Source organism: Rattus norvegicus, chromosome 1 (genome assembly GCF_036323735.1).
Source record: "Rattus norvegicus strain BN/NHsdMcwi chromosome 1, GRCr8, whole genome shotgun sequence".
In the NCBI taxonomy this organism is placed as follows: domain Eukaryota; kingdom Metazoa; phylum Chordata; class Mammalia; order Rodentia; family Muridae; genus Rattus; species Rattus norvegicus.
In genome coordinates this window covers 136,986,734-137,008,175 of record NC_086019.1, presented here as the reverse complement: position 1 = coordinate 137,008,175, position 21,442 = coordinate 136,986,734, and the positions used below count along the sequence as shown (strand labels likewise).

The 21,442-nt window shown below is 46.6% G+C and overlaps 1 protein-coding gene and 1 pseudogene across 1 annotated transcript in view; both read right to left on the bottom strand.

Annotated features, from left to right (window-relative positions):
• Positions 1–2,093: 2,093 nt before the first annotated feature.
• Positions 2,094–21,442, bottom strand: part of Fam174b (family with sequence similarity 174, member B) — an 80,921-nt gene continuing 61,572 nt past the window's right edge. The window contains exon 3 of the mRNA XM_017590163.3: positions 2,094–2,319. Within this exon, the coding sequence (XP_017445652.1) occupies positions 2,304–2,319 (16 nt within the window). The 3' untranslated portion in view covers positions 2,094–2,303. The remainder of the gene's footprint in view (positions 2,320–21,442) is intronic.
• Positions 5,978–19,666, bottom strand: Ipmk-ps1 (inositol polyphosphate multikinase, pseudogene 1; annotated as a pseudogene).

The following is a 21,442-nucleotide window of genomic DNA, read 5'->3' as shown; positions in this document are numbered from 1 at the left end:
CCTGAAGATGCTCCGAGCATCCCTGAGCTGACCAAACCAATGCACAAGACCCCCATGCTTTGCTTTAAAGGTAATTGCTTTTAAATGCTTGAGATGTTGAACAAATCCATCCCCCATGGTTTTTTTTTTTTTTCATCCCTTCAAATGTCTGGAGTTGATACCTGCAGCGGGTAGGAAACATCTCCTAGATGAAAAGCCCTGTGGCAAGAACTTAGAAAAATTGCACAGGGGTTCATTTCTAGTGGTTTCCTATCAAGGTTCCAGAAGTACAGGCCCTACATATGTATGCTTTTCTCTGCCCCCAACTCTTGCAACCCCATTCTTCATGCTATTCCAGTTGAGCCTCCTGCTCAAGCACCAGGCAATAAGAGCACTGTGGACTGACTGTACTCAGCTACTGTGTGTTCACTGAGCTCGGAAAGGTAGGGAATTGTTCCTGAAATGCAGGTCCTCCTACCCTCCTACCCATCTGATGCTGCAAAGTGGCAGTGTGCAAACTCCTTAAGCCCAATCTTAACTTGAAATATATATACCTCTAAAGTGTGGAATTTCCAAGTTCAACCGAACAACTCAAAAAGGATTGAGGAAACAGGACCATATAAATTGTTTTGAAGTTCTACAAGAGAACAAAGAAGTGTTGGTATCTGTAGACTATGGCTATGCACTGAGATGCTACAGGTTGCCCAGCAAGCAGGATTAATATGGGATTATAAACTGAGCATGGAGGCTCACATCTGTAATCACAGCACTCAGATGGCAGAGGCAGGAGGCAGCCTAGGCTATAAAGACTCTGTCTCCAGAAGAAGGAAGGAAGGAAGGAAAAATAAAGGAAGAAAAACGAGGTGGGATGAGGGAGAGACGTAGGAGAATTAGGAATAAGAATATGGTCAGCTACAAGTGAACATATCAAAATCTCCAGAATCAGTATTTTAATTATATAGCAACCTACTCAGTCTGCATGACGTTATTGTATGTAAATGATTTCAGGCCTGATCACTTAGTACTGGTTGGATGCCAACTGGGGTCCCTTCCTTTGGGGAATATTATTTCTCCCAATCTTGTCACCCATTAGTTGCCTGTAGCTCTTTGTCTAGGGATGAGGCCATTTTATCTGTGGGTATTATCCTTGCTGCGGTGTTTAGACAGCTATGTTGGTGAGTGTAGCTTCTCTAACATTTCTAGGAGACACAACCTCACAGCAAACTCCATGATCTTCTGGCCCGTACAGTCTTTCTCTCCTCTCTTCCATGAGGTCCCCAAGTATTGGGTGCAGGACATGATGAGTTGGGACTAGGCACTACTTTTGTTTGTTTCTGTTGCTGTGATAAAAATACCCTAACAAAAGAAATGGGAGAAAGGGTTTATTTTGACTCACAGTTTGAGGGTAAAGTCCATCACAGTAGGAAGTCTTTGGCAGCCAGTCAGGAAGCAGAGAGCGATGGAAGCTAGGGCTCGGCAGACCTCCTCCTTTTATATAGTCTAAGACCCAAGCCAAGAGACTGGTGTTGCCCTCCTTTAGGGGAGGTTTTACCACTTAATCAAAGAACCTTCCTCAGACCTGCTTACAGGCTAACCTAATCTGAACTATCCCTCCCAGATGATGCTAGATACTGTCAAACTGAAAACCAACAGGACAGTCACAATCTTGGTGTTTCTCTGCCTTTTCCTCTAACGGTTTCAGAGTTTTATAAGTGAAAACACTTTATAGCTAATAATTATATATTCACTGTTGACCAGGTAAAGTGGGATGGGGAGAAGGAACACATTCCTTCTAGAAGGATCTCCTTCTGACAGCTCCAGCCAAGTTTCAGCACCATCTAAGTCCTAAACCAGGCCACTCTGGCTCCACTGAGAATTCCTCTTATGAACGTGTTGGTTCGGGAGACTCGTCATGATGATTGACACTTAATCACTCAACTGTGGAGAGTTTCCCCACCCCATCCACTCCTCTGCTCTCTCATCTGGGTCTCTCACTAGCATGTCCCCTACATCCATCTCCTGTGACAGTGAGATACAGCCGTGCTCAAAGGGTGACAGTGGGGATATAAAAGAGCAAGCCATTTGGGAAGCTATAAATAATAAACTTATGCTACTCGATCATTCAGTAGAACATTTATGTGGTCTAGGAAAACACATGTATTACAATCTTATGTAGATAGTGAAAGGCAAAAACATATCAACAGCATGGTATCGATTTTAGTAAACTACCAAATACAATACACAGATAAAAAAATGCAGATGTTCCATCAAGATATATAGGATGGTGGCTCTCTCCTTCAATAGAGTAATGGGTTTATTTTCTCTTATTGTTCATGTTCTCTGCAAAAGAAAAAATATACATTATTTCCTCCTTAAATAAGTTGGAGGGAAAAAACGTTAAAATCTAAGCCATAATCTGTTGCCACAAGAGAAAGCAGCAATACAGGGAAAACCTAATGTAGACAGAGATGACCTTAATGAACTGGGAGAGGACAAAGCTGTCTTCCAACTGGGTTGGGAGGAAGGAATGTGGTTCAGTGAGAGGAGGGGCCATGTCCATCAGCAGGAAGTGGGTATGCACGGGGCATAAGCTGAAGAGCCAGCAGGAAGAAGGCCATGAGAAAAGTCACAGCAAATACTGAAATCCAAAGAGCCTCGGGGTCAAACCACAGTCCATGACATACGGCGAAGCTTGACAGTGATTGCCTGCTCTACAGAGAGGCTTCTCTGATTCCTGAATTCAATGTTCACCCAGAGAAATCTTTACACCCCTTGCCAGCCAGTACCTTGGATTTTAATGGCCATGTAACATTGCCCTTCCCACATACTCATCTGTCTGAGAGCTTTGGTGGCCAAGAGTCCCAGCAAATACAATAGTCAATAGCACCATTCCCCTAACCCTTCTGATCCAGGAAAAGAGGGGTGTCTCTTAGAGTAACTACTTCTACAAATTTGTGGGGTTTTTATTTCAGCCATCCATTTTCCCATTTTAAAGGGAGATGTTTGGGAAAGGTCTCATTTGCTCAGATTACCCACAGGTTACTTGTTCCAAGAAAGTGTTATATATTTCAAATACTTAGCAATGCTCAAGTTTCCACACTACATTCTGGAACATAGGAACCATAAGAAATAGCGGGGGAGGAAGGGCATGCCGGGGGAAGGGCAGTGACCACTGTGATAGCCTATACAGATGTGACCCTTCAGGGAATTTAGTCTGGTACAAGCACACCTCACTCGCAGATTCTCAAGATTCCCTCCACATCACTTCTTGCTATGAACTACAGAGACCTCTGCTAACTCAAGGATGAACAGATTTCCTTCCCTGCCCTTGAAAAGTTGGAAGAAGATACTTTTGGACATTATGACAGGCATGTCTACCTTATGGCTTTGGGAAATTATGTCTTTCTAAAGATGTTGCCATTGGAAAAAATAACACCCTGGAACTGAGGTGCTAGGAGCCCTCCAGGCTGCCAAGTCTCCCCTGAGCTGCTGTTGGACTCTTAGATATTAAGAGTCCTTGAAAAACCTGGATATATCCACACATCTTTGCTTTTTACTTCTGTATCTTAAAGCAAATCACACCTGCCATTCTTGGACACCAGACACAAGAAGCCACGTGACTCCAGCTGCTGTTCCAAAGGACGCCTCCTTTCCTTCAAGAAGCATCAGCCCCCGTGGGGAGTTCTCTTCATGAAGTCTTCTGGCCAATTAGGAGCTGACCTGCTGAGAAAAGCATCCCAGACACTGGGTGTGCCCCCACCTTCACTTTATCCCATCCAAAGGCTGTCCAAAACCAAGTGCCCTCACATCTTGAGCTGTTGGAAGGGAGAGAACCTGGGAAGGCAAAGAGTTGGAGACACGATGAATGACCCAGGTTCTCATTCCTCTTCCTTCTGCATATCTACAACAAGCATGGCTTCCTCCCATCTGTACATCCCAGGATCCTCAGAGATATTGGGGTGAAGGAAGCCCTGTGCAAGTTATCACACTTTTATAGATAACTGCCCAAAGGGTGGTCTTTTCAGGTACCTTTGGAAAGGACCTACTGAAAAAAAAAATATCTCAGAGCACGTAGGTCAGCTCTGTAACCAAAATCTGGATCAAAGACGCTCAGACTTCAAGGTTGCTTGCGGAAGCTGTCTACATCCAGTGGTGGCAGTGACAAAAAGGGTACAAGCCTTTCTTTGGGAACCTTACTCCCACCTCAGCCAACCTAGCTCCAGAAGTACTGCTAGATCTCTGCTAGATGCTCTGGTAGAATCCTTTTGAAATTGAGAATCATTTGAATGAACAAATGGAAGCCTCTCGTGTGAGTGCATCCAATACCCTTGGCATGCCTGGAGATAAGTTCCATGAGGCACTGCTTGGCCTACTCTGTGCACTATCATCTCAGAGTTGTCTAGCACACATTAAATTATTTGACAACTCCTGGTTGTAGCTCACCTATGGAAGGACATGAGTGGTAGCTCTTGGGCAGCCAGCACACTGAAAGCCTCTTCTTAGGGGTTAGAAATCACCTGAGGTGGCACATGCTCATGAAGGACTTGCCTCCGGCTTGTTCTCTGTGGTGAACCCTAAGAGCCAGAACTCTGGCAGAGGCCCCATGGCAGAAACGAGCCAGAGTTTGGACAATCTACATGTACACTGTAAGACAGGACCTGACTGAGAGGCCTCAGCAGCACACACCCTACAGATTCTCCAGAATCTCACCCTTTTTCTCCCTACCACTTACCCCTGCATACTTTCTGTCACTTTTTAGGTAGAGAGGCCAAATGTTAAGGTCTCTGGGTAAGAAGCATGAGCAGTGATGCCCATGGGAAAGACATTAAGAGGGAGAGTCTCCAGGTTACATGGTTGTGAGAAAAGCAGACACTTTTCTCATCCCTGGGTCTCATCTAGGTCAAAAGCCAAATTGCCCAGTAAGAACTTTACTCTTTAAGCCCTTGCATGCACAACTCCTTTCTCTTCTTGCTGACAAACACATTCTACCCCTGTAGACAATCACTCAAGGAGTCCTGGGATCCCACAGGTCACTACTTTTCAAACAGAGGGCTCATTGGGCTTTTCTGAAATTGAGTGCAGCTGAGAGTCCTTCCAATCCCAGCTTGCAGAGGGTAAAACTGAGGCCCTTTGACACTCAAGAACTAAAGGACTCCCGTACCTGGCCCACCCACTTCTACCTTTCCCAAGACAAGAAGTCTTTTCTGGACATTTCTGAAGGCACGGCACTGCTCAAGTTAGGGGAAGTGGCCTCAAATTGTTGTCTTGAGAACACTGTTGTTCTATCAACTGAGCTGTGTTCCATAGCTCCTAGCACCCTGGAATTGACAGACTCTGATTGGACCAGACACTACTGGTCCACTGTAGCTAATACATTATGGAGGGGTTGGGAATCCTTTTCTTCTCTCCTCCTGCCTGATACCCCCGCCCCTTTCTGGGCTTTCTGGGCTGCCTGGGACACATCCAAGAGATGGATTTTCTCAGTCTTTACAAATTAAGTGATAAACACACCCACATCTCAGGCTCAGGACCACCACAGTCTCCAGAGCTCTCTCATATGGCCACCGTCATCTACAGATGTACTCAGGTCAGGCTAGGGAAAATAAAGAAAACCAAACATGATTTAAAAAAAAATACCGGACATTTTCCATCAGCTACAAATGCCCCCAGTGTCCTACTGGGGAGACATGATGAGTATTAGGGAAAATATATACAAGAAGTCAAACAATGTGTAAGTGCCCTCAAGGGGCAGCTTAGGGAGGGACGATAGAAGGATCCACACAGACAGAAGGATAGGTTACTGGGTAGGTCAATTGCCATGGTAGGGGTATGCAAGACCTAAGATACCAGAAATTCAGGACAGAAGGACTTGAACAAGGTAGAAGTAAATGTGGGGAAGTGGGTTCAAACTAGGAGAAAAGACAGTTCATAAAATATGCAATTATGATTTATGGTGGCCTTCTAAAATATCTATGGATTAATGTTGATTTTCTCCAAAATATCTCTCTCTCTCTCTCTCTCTCTCTCTCTCTCTCTCTCTCTCTCTCTCTCTCTCTCTCTCTCCACACACACACACACACACACACACACACACACACACACACACACACCTTCTAGAAATATGAACATTAGAAGCAGCCATTATAATTTGAGTGGTGGCAGCGAATTCAGGAGATCCTGTGACATTGTTGGTGATGGGCACAGCCTTGTAAAGACTCTGAGAACAACAAAGGATGATGAAGCTGCATTTCTGCCTCCTACAGCCAGAGGCTAAACAGTCCGCCCCTGCCTCTGCACTTCCTTCTACCTGAGTCTCTCACCTTTTGTCACAAGGTATAGAATATGTTTAGAAGAGGAGGGCCGGATGTTTATTCGTTTGCCAAATCAAAATGGCAGCTGAGATACCAAGGGGGGCAGGAAGTTCATGAGATAGGAAGGAAGCTCAGCACCTATACTGTGTTGGGCCTGAGGAGATACCTGAGCTCCCATCCAAGTCCAAGATCTGCAAGTCTCCCTCTTCTGACCTAAGTCTATCCTCTATTTCTAGATGTGTGTTTGACTGACTACTAACCATTTTCATTGCACGGGAGAAGGCAACTACCTTCTTAATGAGAATAGAAGGAATGCATGCCATCTCTAGATGGCCGTAAACCATGTGCTTCCCTGAAGTGTGCCCTGTGCACTGGAACGATGGTGATGGATGATGGAATGAGAGAAACCTCAGCAACCTTGAAAGCCAGTTGTTGAATATGGCAGAGCTGGATCAGCCCAGTCTCTGACTGCCCACATGGCCCAGCTTTTTCCCCTGCTTGCACATAGACAAATTAGAACAGCTCCCTGGGCTGTGCTTTGAGAAAGAAATAAGCGTCTATTGTGTCTGAATGATAATTTGCTGTATCTACTTGCTACCTCAGCTTGGCCTATCCTAACATGACCTCAAATTCCAGGTTCTTCCTTAAAACATTAGACTGCACAACTACCCAACTGTTTACAGTTCTAACCTATGAAACTTGAGAACTAGGTGGATATTTAAATGAAGGGTTACACAGTCATAAATGTTTGGAGGTATCGTCCTCTGCTAAGCTAGCCCACCATTTGAAGTTAAAGACTGATGTGAAAAATATGCACTCTATGGAAGGATCTAACTGAAGTTTGCCCTTCGAGGGTAACCTGAGAATCTCCCAGAAAGACCAACTACTAAAAAGAGAACTGGATTCAACATAAAAGATTAACGCTGTCCTTGTCCTGGAGCACAGAACATACTCAATAGAGAAATAGCAAGTAGTGTACTATAGAACACTGTCCTTTCGTCCTGAGCAGCTCAGTTGTGTCTGAGCTTGCCAGGACCCCTGTTTAATTCTGACTGAAGCTGTTATCAGAAACTTGCTGACCTTGGGACAAGGTTTCCAGGTGCTCAGCCTTGAGCAGTGCTTGATGCTGTACTCTGTGCAGACCCCAGTGTGAGCTTCGAGTGACCTTCTAAGAACATAGCACTCTGTATTGGGCTTTTCAAAAAAGTGGGAGTTAGAGCAAATTGAGTTCAGTGACTAAGTGGGTTCTTGTCCACCATGCTACTTAGAAAATGGTGATGTAATACTATCGGGTTGTATTCTGTGAGAGAGCAAAACGGGAACAATTCGAGAAGAAACAGCACTGCTTGCTTCCACCCTTGAAGTCCTGTAAAGCTCAAAGTCCCTTTGAGAACCTTCTGAGAATCTCCCAGATAGACCAACCAATACTATGCTGTTTGGTGTTAACTGACGTGACTGAGGGTTAGTGGAATGGTAGAAATCTCTGTGGATAAAATGCTAGGAAGAACCTGGGGAAGACTGGGGAAGACTGACCCTCAGTCAGCCACAAAGACACTCTCGAGAATCCCTAAGGATGTCCTCAAAGATTCCACTGAGACACACATGTAGAGTACATGTTTACATGTCACACGTGTGGTACCTGATGTGTGGTATCTCCCCAATTCCCAGTCAAATTTCCCTTGGGATTCCCTCTTTCCAGTGATTTTTACTAACTGCTTTACTTGTGGTGGCCAGGAAAGGTGTGACCAGGAGAGGCAAGGCCCCGTGAGACACATGAGCCACCCTCCTCTATCAGAAGACATCTCGCCTAATAAAAGCAAGAGACTGTTCCTTCCCCCACCAAACTAACCCCAACTCTGAGACACAGGAACTTCCTCAGACCTGAGGGGGCTTCCCCCTTTTCCTGGAAATTGTCTTCAGTGACAATAGGATGATGGTCTTAGCCTCATCCTCACCGAGGTTATCTGTGAGGGAGCCACTACTCTTGGTCCCATAGCCAGGCTTAGTAGGTGACTAGGCATAACTATGAAACATTAAAAAGATATTCAAGATCGAGGCATATAAAAAGGTCACCCTGGCAGCTCCCTTCTCCCTTTCTGGCCCCCATGTTCTAATCATAACTCTGATTATTTTCTCAGGAGGGTAGATTCGGTGGATTTAGGTGCCCTGACTTTGCTGAACGTCAGTGATGGTTCAGGTGTGCAAGATTAAGACAGAGGCCTGTATTGTTCTTCTTAACAAAGGAGAAACTCCTGGGAAGGCAGAGGAGAGATAAAGGCACTGGTAGTATTCATATGAGGAGCACAGATGACATTTTGTCACATGGGCCAACACACCCACACAGAGTTGAAACAGAGAAAGAGTCAAGCATAGAACCCAAGGTTTTATGTGGTTGAGTTATATGGGGAGATGTGGGGCTGTGTTTCCCAATTCTAACCACACATATCAGGAAGTCAAGCAGAAGCCTAGGGCCAGGGCGCACAGTAAGAGACCCTTTGTCTTAAAGAGCCAGAATCTGAGGGTGTGCTTTGGCATTTGAAGATCTGTAACCTGGATCAAAGTGATAAGGTGGTTCACCAGTCTCAGAAAACAAGGGCCAAGACTGGCAGGAGGGACTGGTTCAGGGGACCACCGGTGTCCCTCCTGGCACTGACCCCAGCAGCTTCACTGATGACATGTGGGGGCTCAGCCACATAGATATTTTGGAGGAGTGTTAAGTTGCAATAATGCAAATACATTCATAGCACATAGCACTTCTGGATCCACGTACCGGAAATAAGATGCAAATGAATGTCCGGAAGACATTGTGGCTAAACAAAGCCTTTCTCAATGTCCGTACTCTGGTGACAGCAGACATCCGAGCCCTCCAAGTTGTTAACTGGTCTCTCAGCTTCTAATTGTCTAACTAAATGAACTTCTGTAGTGCTTAGCCTTTCTAGGCAATAATCCAGGCTGCCTCTACCTGTCTGGCTGGCACCCTATCTCCTCAACACTGCACAGCATCCTGGATGAAAGATGGTGTTGACTCCCAGGCAACCTGCTGTATCCTGCAGGTATAACTAGGTAGAAGGTGCTACCCCTACCTCCAAAGGCTAATGATAAAAGCTAAAGAAACTCCAGGCATCCTGGTCTGTTAGCAAATACTGGAGAGAATCATTCTTGCCTAAGAACAAGTAAAGTATTGGGGGAAAGCGTTGAGGTTTTGTAACACAGATAGAACAAAATTTGACCCTGACGACATGGAGAATGAAGGACTCCCAAGGTCATCCTCACACGAGTGAAAAGAAACCCAGGAATGTGAAATCCACACGAGCAGGGCTTTTCTTTTAATATTTGTTTGTTCGGGGGAGGGAGATAAGTCTGTCTCTGGTGTCCAACACTGGATCGGGCACATAGTGGGTGCTCAATATTTGTTAAATGTATGAGTAAATGAGTGGATAGATTTAAAACTTTAAGTTTAAAACTTTAAAACTCCTTAAAGCTGGAAGTTGTTCTGTAGAGTATGGAGATGAGGAGCATCCATGCTAGCAGAACTACCCAGGTCAGTTCCCCAAAAAGCCAGTTGACTTCTTTTCGAAGGATACTTCTCCTGGGAGCACTGAGAGGACCAGACAAGGCATGAGGTCTCCATCCCACATTCTCAATGGCAGAAGCCTGGTTTGTTTTTTTTTTTTTTGTTTTTGTTTTTGTTTTTTTTTTGTTTTGTTTTGTTTTTTTTTTTTATCTCTCTCTGCACCAAAAACTGGTGAAAGGCCAAGGCCAAGAAAATCTTTAGACAAAAAAAAGAGGAAAGACCTCGATGCCAAGAACCACAACTCTTCTGTCCTGGGCTAACCCTATCTGCACGGCAGTGGTGACTCTAGAGGGTCTTTTGGATGATAACTGTCCTCTGCTCTCCACCCAGGGCCCAGAGCCCCTACTATCTGCCCTTTACCTGAGCCCTGCCATGCTTGCCCAGCCTGTGGATCTTGGAAGCTGGTGAGAAACTCCCAAGCTAGGCTAAACCAGAAGAAGGTGCTAAGACGGCCACTTCTAAAAATAGCCTGAGGGGCAGGTGAAACCATCCCCTGGAGCCAATAAGGAAAAGACTTGGTTAGACGTTAAAACAAACAAACAAACAATAAACAAAAGCAGTCATCTTAAAGGCATCAAAGAGATAACAAGTTCTGGGCAAAGTTAGTGACAGAGAAAAGAAGTCAAGAGAATAAGCCCAGATTTAATTGCTGCTTTTTGTCTCAAGGGCACAGGTAAAATCCAGGTGGATCAGCTTAGAACCTGAGCTCAACTTTCGATTGACTCACTGATAAGAGTCACAGCCCAGGATCCAGCCACCCGGAAGGATCACTTTCTCAGAATAAAGAAGGGCAGACCAGAATTAATCAAACCAACCACTGATGGGCTTGTAGCTCACCTCCCCAGGGTCTCAGAAAACATGAAGTAGTGAGGTTGAAGTGGGGCCGAGGTATGTTAGTGCCGCCCTAGAGCTATTTGTCAGGACAGGGAAATACCTTGTCTGAGAGAAGACAGCATCATCTGGAGCTCTTGGATGATGTCTAACGTGGGCCAACCACCCTATAAGCCCTTCCTCACCAAGAACTCCTAGTACATTTCCGTCCATTACAAAATGCTTTTTATAAAGTAAAATAAATCACAAAAGCTGTCCCACGGGGATGCTGATGCTGTCTGGACCATAGGGCAAGACTCTCCAAACTCGCTGACCCTCACTCCCCTCTTTTCTGGGATGAACCTGGATCCAGATGAAACTCTGTGGAATCAGTTCTGTCTGCCCTAGATGCTGCTTCTTGCTAAGTGAGGTAAATAAGAAACATTCTAGTTGGACCCATTAAAACACCCCCCAACACACACACACACACACACACACACACACACACACACACACACACACTTTGCACTGTAAGGAGCTATCATGCAATCTTAGCCTCTGAGGAACCCCTCTCCCCAGGAGAGAAGTGGGCACTAGAGAAGTAGCTCCTGGCTCTTTGTTAAGATGGTTTCCCTGTGAGGTACTCAGACTACATCCTACTTCTTAGTCACCTTTCTGAGCCATGCCCTGGAGCTTCCTCAGTCCAGCAGTTGTCACTTTCTGCCTCCTGTAGTTAGCTTCAATTAGCTTCAAGGCTGATCACTTCTCGAGCTTTTGTTCTAGACAAGACAGGAAGTGACCACCCCATCATCTCTCCTGGAACTCTAAGCACGAACACAGATTTTAAGTGTTTCATTTATCTGTGTCTTAGCGGCTTAATGACTCTGTTTTACTCAGCAAAATTCCTACAAAAAGCAGAAATGGAGACTTGCTTTGTGCTCGCAGGTGTTCTCAGTTTCTAGAACAGTGCCTGGCATGGAGCAGGACTCGGAGTCCACTTCCAGGGAATGGGTGCGGTCACATCCCCTCCCTCCCATGCCCTTCCTGCCACGCTTGGCTCCTGTTCTTTCTAGAAGGCTGGGACCCATCTTCCTGCTTCATTTTCCTCTTCTTTTGTCTACTCCTTTTGTACAAGATTCCCCTTCTTACAGCAAAGTGATAGATAACAAGACTAAAAATATTCCCAAAGTCCCATGGAGCATCTCGCGCTACAGCTGTCACTGTTACCATCAAAAATGAACCTTGGCTTGCTGCTCAAGTGCAGAATCCTGAGGGGTAAGCAGATGGAAACTTCTTGGCCCATTCCAAACCTGCACTGACTGAGCGGTCACTGCAGGTATGTAGCCAAAAATATGAGAGCTGTCTGAATACCCAGCCACCTCTCAGAGAAACAACTAAGCTATTTGCTTAGGGCAGGCACAGGAATTTGACCGGAGCTTGGGGAGGGCTCCCATGCCGAGGCTGAGAGAAGAGGAATTAATGGCCTACAGTAAAGAGGAAGGTGGGAAGTTTTATTTAATCTGGGTTGGGAGGGTCAAGGTGCAATTGAAAGCAAAAGGCAGGCAGAAAGAGCAGAATGAGCACAAACAGGAAGGTGGATACTGACCTAGAATAGAGAGACCCGTCCATGACAACTAGACAGGAAGAATGCTTACAATAGCAAAAGCTCTAAGACTGTGAATGTGTGTGTGCACGTGCGTACACGCGCGCCATACATAGGCTGGCTCTCCTCAGAACACCCTGCCAAATCATTCCACAAAATCAAATTACTAATCCCTAAGCATTGCATCTTAATCCCAGAACAATGCCTTAAACAGACCTGTTACTGGCAAGATCAAAGGACCCCTTGGTTCAAAGCCCTCTGGCCTCCAAGGATACCTTGCAAGGTAAAATTGCATCAGAGTTCCCCAAACCATAAATCCCAAGGAAACCTAGCCCCATCACTTCAAAGGGGCACTTGCCCTGAACATTGACCTTGGAGAAACCCATGCAGAAGGCATGTGGCATGTTCAAAACAAGTATGATTTGTTACGTAGAAACAAAAATGGCCGTGGATGAGGCAAGTAGAGCCAGAAGCAGGCTTAAAGCCTCCTGAGCTACAGTAAATAGCGTAGACTTTTAATCTGTTGGCAATGGGAAGCTATTGGATATCTGTCACCCAGAGGTCTCTACCTATTCAGAACGTCTCTGGAAATGTGGCCCCCTGAGATGGTGTCTGAGGGTCCCCAGAGCAGTTAGAGGGCTCTGCAGGAGCAGCTTGTGCACAGAAGACCTTGTCAGGAATGGGGTGCTTGAGAAGGAAGGGAAGCTCGGAGGCAATGGCTGAAAGAGCAACAGGAGTCAGGGAGCAGGTGGCTGGTCCTCAAAGGACAAGACAGGCTGAATCGAAAATGGTGTAGAAAATGTGGGGGAAGCAGGATCCCAGAGGTCCCCAAAAGAAGCAATGGAATTAGGGAATATCCACTGGGAGTAAAAATCTTAAATCAGCTCATATAAGGAGCAGTGGTTTTCTTTTAAAAAATAAAAAGGAACTATTATAAAACTATTTTACAATTTAGAGTTTTATTTCTGAAATGTATTCACATCCACATTTTTTAAAAAGTCCCATGAATGCATTTCATAAATAACTACAACAGTGCTGGAGAGAGGCTAGTGTGCCTTTGTTGTCTCTTCGTGTGTTTGTTTCTCAAAGCTTAACGTGTTGACATATGCCGGGCTAGTGATGGACGCCTGACGCCCAACGTGGCAAGTCTCGGCCTCACCTTCAAAAGACAGAACAGATGGACACATGCCGATCACGTGACCCGACTGACGGAGCTAAAACACAAATCCCTTCCTAAAATGCAGAGATGAGAACTCCTTCTTATCTTAGTAGAAACAAAACCTAGTCTGTCAGACGGGACACTGGTTTTGCAAACTGTGCTTGAAACAGCTGTCAGTGAAGGGGATCTGGGTCAGCCTTTTACTGAACTGCTGAAATGTGCCAAGAGTCTGAGGATACTCTAGTGACTAATCACTGTGAGGTTGATACTATCCTCAAGTTCCTCTTAAGATTCAAAGTAGTCACCGGATGAGTTTAAGTACTGAACTGCACCCAGGTAATGACAAAAGTCAATATTGTAAGAAGAAATGGTGAATCTGAAACCGTTCTAAAATTTACTGCTTGAAGTCCATTTCCACAAAGAGGAAGAAACAAACCTGTCTGTAGCCAGTACTCCTCAAGCAGGAAACGTAAAGCCCTTTCGGAGAACACTTACTGCCTCCTGAGTGGACAGTCACAAAATGTACACGTCACTTGGGCTCACTGACCCATTCACTTCCTGTTTAAGTTAGGGCACGGATTTTTGCAAACTACCCATTGAGGAGGGCTGGGATATTAAAATTCCCTCCACATTACAGAAAATGGCACCTGGATTTATTTTTTAATTTTTATGTATAAAGGGGTGGGGAGTTCAAAAAATAAGTCCATGTCATGACAAAAAATACTTTGCAGAACTATGGTGAGCCGGTCCATTTACACACAGTAGTGAAGCCTAAGTGAAAGGAATGGCAGCAAAGGGCGCTTGCGAGTTCAATTTCCATTTTTACAGTGCTTTGTAGCGCAAAAACGACCCGAAGTCTATTTTTTTTCAAGGACAAGTGGCACTGTCCTGTTTTGAATGAAATTAAATTCTAATTTCTCTGTCAGATGCCATGAAAGAGAAGCCAACACAGGAATCTGGTCTAAACCAAGCCCTGTGCACAGCAGGTACAGTGCTTAACCGAATTCTGAGAAACATGTTTGTGCTAAGGCTTGACGGAAAGGGGGGCCTGCGAGAAATGGAGTTTCCAACGGAAAGGGCTCTCAAAAGCACAAATCTAAAGTATCAGTTGGAGAATAAAGAATGTCAGTTTTATGACAGCTTTCACTGCTTAGCAAATGAAGACTTTTCCATAGCTGAAATTACTGAGGGGGGGGGGGAGAGAGAGAGAGAGAGAGAGAGAGAGAGAGAGAGAGAGAGAGAGAGAGAGAGAGGTGTAATCTCCTTTCTCCTGAACCTTAGGGAGAAAAACCCCACACGACCTTAATCTCAAGGCTTGTGTTACTTCTTTAGGTCGCCTGCCTCGCCCGCCCTTGCTATGAATGAAGCACACAATATGAGTGTACAGAGAAGGAAAGGGAGGGAATTCATTCACGGAACACAGCCATCTAATGCACTTTTTTTTTCATATGCTGGTCTCAACTCTTAATATAGAACCTGCACAGCCTGCTTTCTGTGTGGAATTTCCCCCAGTCTTAGAGAACTCCTAGACCCCAGCACTGAGGAGGTCAGTCTGTGATTTCCAGATCTTAAGGTGGTCTGATGACATCACAGCTTAGATACTGCAAGGTTGGGTGGACAGAGATTTTATGGTGACTGAGTACTGAGAGCACTAAATGAATTGGGAATGACTGAGCAGTGGTTTGCGCTTTGCAAAGCGCGGCAGCTGTTTGACTCCCTAGCCCCCACCCCTCCCCGCTGGACAGATCCTGCGGCTTTCCTTGGTGGGTTTTTTTTTTCCTTTTTTGGTTTTTGTGGGTTTCTTTTTATAGTTCTTCTAACGACCAGATCTGTATTCCTGAGTAAGAATATAAAAAAGTAATCTTCTACCAAAATTACAAGGAAAAAAACATTGACTGACTCACAATACAAATGTTTTACAAAGCATTACAGGGGTGTCGCTGGTGCGCGCAGGCCCTCACTGTTGATTGGCCAGACGGCAGCAGGGTTTGCCTAAGAACGGCAGGGAAATGCTTCAGACCCCATCTCCTAAGTAGCTAGGGAGCCCTGAGTCAAGTCTATCACCCGGATTGTACAACTTACACGTATTACGATCTCCTGGCCACTGGCAGGAAGGTGGCGGGATACTTTTCCATCTGGGAATGCATATTTCTATTTAAATGTTCCTAGAACACGTTTTTCCACATGTTTTCTTGCTCCAGAGTTTCAGCTTTCATTGAAGTCTGAATGTGGAGTTTATTTGAGTACAACCCTCTGAGCCACATGTACTCACTCATAAACCTTGCCTACTGGCCGCCCGTCAGGCTCGCCAGCCTTCTGCATAGGTGAAAGTTATTGGACTCAAGCTCCTCCCTTCAGACAGGTGTCTTGAGAGGGAGACCTCTGGCCCAAGTGCTATCGCTTGATTTTGTTTTTTAATTTTTTTGGGGGGGTGTCGGGGGGTGTTTGGTTTTTTTCAAGAAAGGGTTTTTCTGTGAACCCCTGGCTGTCCTGGAACTCCCTACGTAGCCCAGGCTGGCCTCGGGCCACCACCACCTGGCATATCACTTTGACTTTTTAGTAGTTGGCTGAGATGGACTTTCAGAAACACTAATGAACTTAACCTCAACGTTAGGGTGCTTCTGATTTGCAAACCACTGGAGAATCTTCTCAATCTTTGGAATCCCGGAGGCAATTGCAGCTTTTCTTAAGCTGGATCCATTATGGAAAAACTTGGAGACGCTGTCCTTCAGAGTTTCTTTTGTTAAGCTTCCATAGTGCGGGTTTTGTGTCTTAGAGCCATCAGAGTGAGCATGATAAGCCTGTGCTGAGCAGCACCAGGAACCCAGTCCTCTCCATCAGCTGACCTGCTGGGAGTGTTCTCTGATGAGGCAAAGGGATCCTAGCTCTTCTGCCCTGTCCATTACACAGGGTCTGTTAAACATGCGAATTACATCTTTCCGTTTTAGGTACACATTGTTTGGTACAGTCAGAGGGGATGAGGCTCAGTTGTGTTTGGGCAGGTGTTTTCACAGCTCCAAAGGGACAACATCAGCACACACTCAGTGGTGCAAACTATTTTAAAAACTCCAGCTCTCTCAGACCCTTGGTGGCTGCTGTAACTGCTTCAGACCTGTGTCTTCCAGATGTTGGAGTATGCCTAGTCTGTCCTTGCCTCCATAGGCGGCTGGCTACCTGTCTGGAAGCCAGCAGATGACCTCTGAGTGGACACAGAGTGGCAGGCTTGGTGACCCTCCAAGTGGAACAGATATAGGGCCCTTCTCAGCGTCAGGCATCGGAGGTAGCTTTCTTGACCTTCACAATGCTCTTCTGAAATGCTAGCTTCCTCCTTCCGGGCTTGAGCTAACGGAAGAATCTTGTCTGGTTTGGACACAGAAGTATGGCACCCGTGTCAGGAGGCCTGATTTTAAACACCCCCTTATGAGGTAACCTCTGCCTAGTCACTCTCACTAGCGCCCTGCCCTTTGCAGGCTCTTCTGGGCTCACCCTCCTGCTGTCCTGGTTCTGTTAGGATTCTGCCAGCTTCCTAACCACTATCTTCCTCTTCACCAGTCTCCTACAGTGGGAACCAGTCCTTGGGCAGTTTAATGACTAGGCCGTGAGCAAAAGTCTATAGTTTCCCGTACACGTGAATTTCCCCACACACACACACACACACACACACACACACACACACACACACACACACACACACACGAGAGTCTGTTCCCATCCTTTTGGACTAGCCTCATAATTCTTCACCTCAACTTGAAAAGTTCGAACTTGTTACATTTTTATACTGCAGTTGAATGCTTCTCTTTCTCTCCTCTGCATCTATTTCTTCCTGGGGCCAGTTCTGTGTCACTGCTTGGCTAGTTTCCAAATGCTTTGCTGTATTCGTTTTCTCTAGACAGTGAGTGACAGTGGCCCCCACTTTCTCTAACCTAGACTGAACCCCTCCACTCCTGGCCCTACCCCTAGAGCTTTCAAACATGTCTTGATGAACTAATCCTTCCACCTTCCCTGCCAAGTCCTGGTCTGTTCGGACTGAACCAATTCATAGGGAACCTAGTGGTGAAGCTGTTTTCCTTGTGGTTTGCTCCAGGCCTAGGTCACACATAGTGGGAAGGACTCTAAGGCAAGACTCCTTCTCACAAAAACCACCTGCCAAGGCAGGTGAGCCCTGCAGACACACATGGCCTCCTCCAATATCTAGAGATGCCTCTCCTCTTTCTTAATCAGTTTTCCCTGCCTGTAGGTTGGGGTGAAGGAAAGGGGAATCTGTAGTACTTTTTGAAGTCTTTTCTACTCATCAGAAAAATCCAGCAGAGCAAACATCTGCATGGCGGGGGAGAAGTTAACTCTCATCCTACCAGGTTAGTTAACCCTTCCTCAGATGTCAAGACTATATTCTGAAAATCCAGTTCCTCAAGACAGAGTGGGTCTCTGGAGACAGGTGGGATACTGCTCTCCAAAATGGATGGATGGTACAGCCCAACAGGCCTCTGGCCTCAGGTCTCTGGGATGGTATTTGGAGTCACATGTGTGACTCTCTAGCCATGACACCTTTGTCTGGTCCCCGTGATTTTGATTTCAAGAAGTGTCATGGTATCTGAGAGTGCCAGGGACTCAGGGGGGGAGGGGGTCATTGGAGATAACAGGGCTGTGGCCCCACACGTGCGAGAATAGAGCTCAGAAAGGCAAGAAGCCGTGTGGAAACACGGTGTTAGACAAGAAGCAACCTAGAAGTGTTCCCTCTCAAAATGGGGACCTTAGATGACGACCACCGGGGCCTCCTAGAGGTCTGACAGAATACTGTCTTTGGGACTGCACACGCCCTGAAACAGCATACCGCATGACAGGGAAGGCTCCCGTGTGTGGATAGTACTGAGGGGACTTCGTGTGATCTGTGGCCTTGACGGTGGGGGGAGGTGCTCCTGAAAGCCCCACTAAGCTTGAATGCTGGTGTCCATGGATCTAGCTCCTCTGCCGATAGCCTCTCCTACCTGCTCACTGAGTGTATGACCAGCAGCCTCTGCTCCCAGCTCCAGCGTGCCTTCCTAGGCTCCTGGGACTGTGAAACATGTCGCAGACTCCTCCCACCCTTAACTCCAGCAGAAGTTGCAGTTGGTTGGCCCGGCCATCTAGTTAGGGTCAAGAACCCTACCACTAAACAGTGCTCCCTGGCCCCTTAAGGGTGAAGTTCAAGGCTTTCAGACTCCAGGGACTGTTGGTCACCAGGCCAAAGATACATCCATTCGTTTAAAAGTTCATCGTTCAGTGAACCTAAAAAGATTTTTATACTTGTGAACCCAAATCCAGTCCATTCCTGATGCATGAAGTTAACTGCACACTCCTTCAGTCAGTGCACTGATGAGTGGCTGCTGGCCCGCCCTCATTTCCTCCTCTGAATCAGAAGGGGAGCCCTAAGGGCCAGATACCCCAGGGAGCATGAAGAGGAGAACAGCCCTTCTCCACAGCCCTCCCACCCCCACCCCCACCCCCCGTGAGTCTTGCTCAGACCCCCAGACCAGGTGGCCCAGGTGCAGAGGACGTTTTCTTTCCTGGGGTGGAAACAGTTGGAATTCATATAAACTCTCTGAGCCCCAGTGTCTCCTGGGGCAGGATGCGTCCACAGAGCTCGGCAGTCTCTGTAGCACCTATATTTCAAACACCTACACTACAATTTCCCAGGGTGCTATCCTGCCCAGCAGGGTGCAAACGTCAGGCAGACACTGCAAGGTGGACCTTTCTGCATTCTAGGACCTCATCCCAAGGAAAACTACTAACATGTTAGAGAAGAAATACAGCAGCCTTAAACTCAAACGCTGATAGAACGTAGTCTATGACCAGGACTATGGAATAGACACCTGAGCACAAAACAAAGTGGATCCAAAGCTCACACGACAGCTGTTTCAGAGACAGGGTAAGGAGCCTCAGGGTCGCCGGGGGCTGCGATGGTTGAGAGAAAGGCAGGTGGTAGGGTTGATGGGTGGGGTCATGAGCAAGAAGCTCTAGTCCTCATATGGCAGGTCACCCCACAAGGGCAGCAGCTGCCTCTCTCGGGCCTCGCCCGGTGTCAGACAAAGTATATTCACTGAGCTGCTCTCTGCCAGGGGAGAGTGGAGAACAGGTTCAGAGTTGGAACACTGTTTGCTTTCAGATGTTCCAAACAACAGAAAAGCCCATGTTCCCCAGTTGTGCGACGAACGTTAAAATGAATCACCACTGTGCCTGTATCATACCGCCATCATTTTTCAGACTAGGAATGTACAAGGGGGCGGGGCGGAAGAAAAGGCTACTCAGCTGTGCTCTTCTTGGGAGCCATAACCGAGGTCTTCACCTCCCTCGCTTCTGCAGGAGGCCTCTCAGTCTTAGCTTTTGGTGACATAGGTTAGACTTGGCCCTCGAAAGTACAGTTGGAAGGCTCCCCTTTAAATATTTATGGACATGAATGAAATAGCACATGCTGTGTGAGGTAAAGAGGGGGGAGGGGAAAAAGAAAACCAGGTCATATGCTCCAACTCTTGAGAGGATAAAAGATGCCAGGGCAAAAATACGAAAGCTCCGAAGGTCGTTTGCAGAGAGAGCTGATCACTCACTGCTCAGGCCCTGAGGCCTCATGTCTCCCTCCTAGCACTTTATTCTCTGTTGTCTCAGGCAGCGAAGTATTTGGTGTCTCTTCCCCACTTCCCCTGCCCACCACCACGACCACCACCTCGGCAGGCCAAGTCGGTTCCTTGGGCCTGCCCATCGGAATGGTGCCCCCTGACACAAGTGAGCATTCCACAAGGTTTTCAGTGATGGGGGTGAGGAGGATGAAGGCACAGCATCAGAGGGAAAAGAAGCCCAAACACCACTGAGATTAACTGTTTTGCCTTCTTTATATGCTATGTATTCATTGTCCAAAATTTGGTCAAAAAGATTACTTTTTTTTCAGGACCTTTTGACCAAAAGTCAGCAGACTTTGGTAAACCAACCTCAAATGTTTCCTCCTAACTTCAAGCTGACTTCCATGTCACTAATCCAGAGAACACCAGGACTCGTTGGTGTCTGCAATAGTGGTCACTACACAACTTCCAGCACTACGCTGGGACACACTGCCTTATACGTCTTTAAATGCTCATTTAAAAATAATGAGGCTGAGTGTTCGAAATGCCGGTGCCTCTCAAGTCCAAGCAGGGTTCCCACATCCACTTCCCTCCCTTCTGTGGGAAGAAGATGGCAGAGCTGGTGTCATGGGCTGCTTTCCCCCACAAAAGCAGTATTCTGAGAGTGCCTACAATAAGGAAAACAGTGACATGTGCAAGAGAAAGACACTTGACCTGTGCAATGTTCCTTCCAACCCAGCTTTGCTCCTCCGGGGCTGAGCCCACTCTGCTGCCTCTAGAAGCAGGACATAAACTGCAGAATCCTCTCTACCTCCAGCTCCCGGCTTACCCTTTGTCCAGGGCCACCACCCTCCCAAGCAACACTCACTACCAATTTCAAACTCTTGCTTCACAGAAAGAGAACTGCCTCTGAAGAACACGCCCCTGACCCTTACTTACCCAGTACTCCCTGCACCTCTGAAATCACTCCACGGACCTGCTCCAGATAACTACCCACCCCGCTGCACGTCTGGATCCTGGCCTTGGACAGAATCTGGTGCTGGGTAGGGACACAAAACTGTGCAGAGCACCCAGGCCTCCAAAAGCAGGCATCCTAACTCTGCCAGTTGGAGACCTGGGTAAACTCATTACCAAAGCCCAGGTTTCCTCACTTGAAAGTAGAAATGATAATACAGTCACTATTTTATACTGGCTGCCATACACAATGACACGACTGAATGCCTGGTAGTGTCAAGAAGTACAATGAAAGTCATTAACTCGTCCAGTTCACAATACCCAGGCAAGACAAACTCTGACTCTGTTATGTTACAGACAAGGAGGGGGCTCACAGAGGTCAAGAGATGCATCTAAGGCCACACAAGGTGGCAGGCCGTAGCGTCTGTAAGGTCCTACCCAGGGAAACTGGCTTTGCAGTCC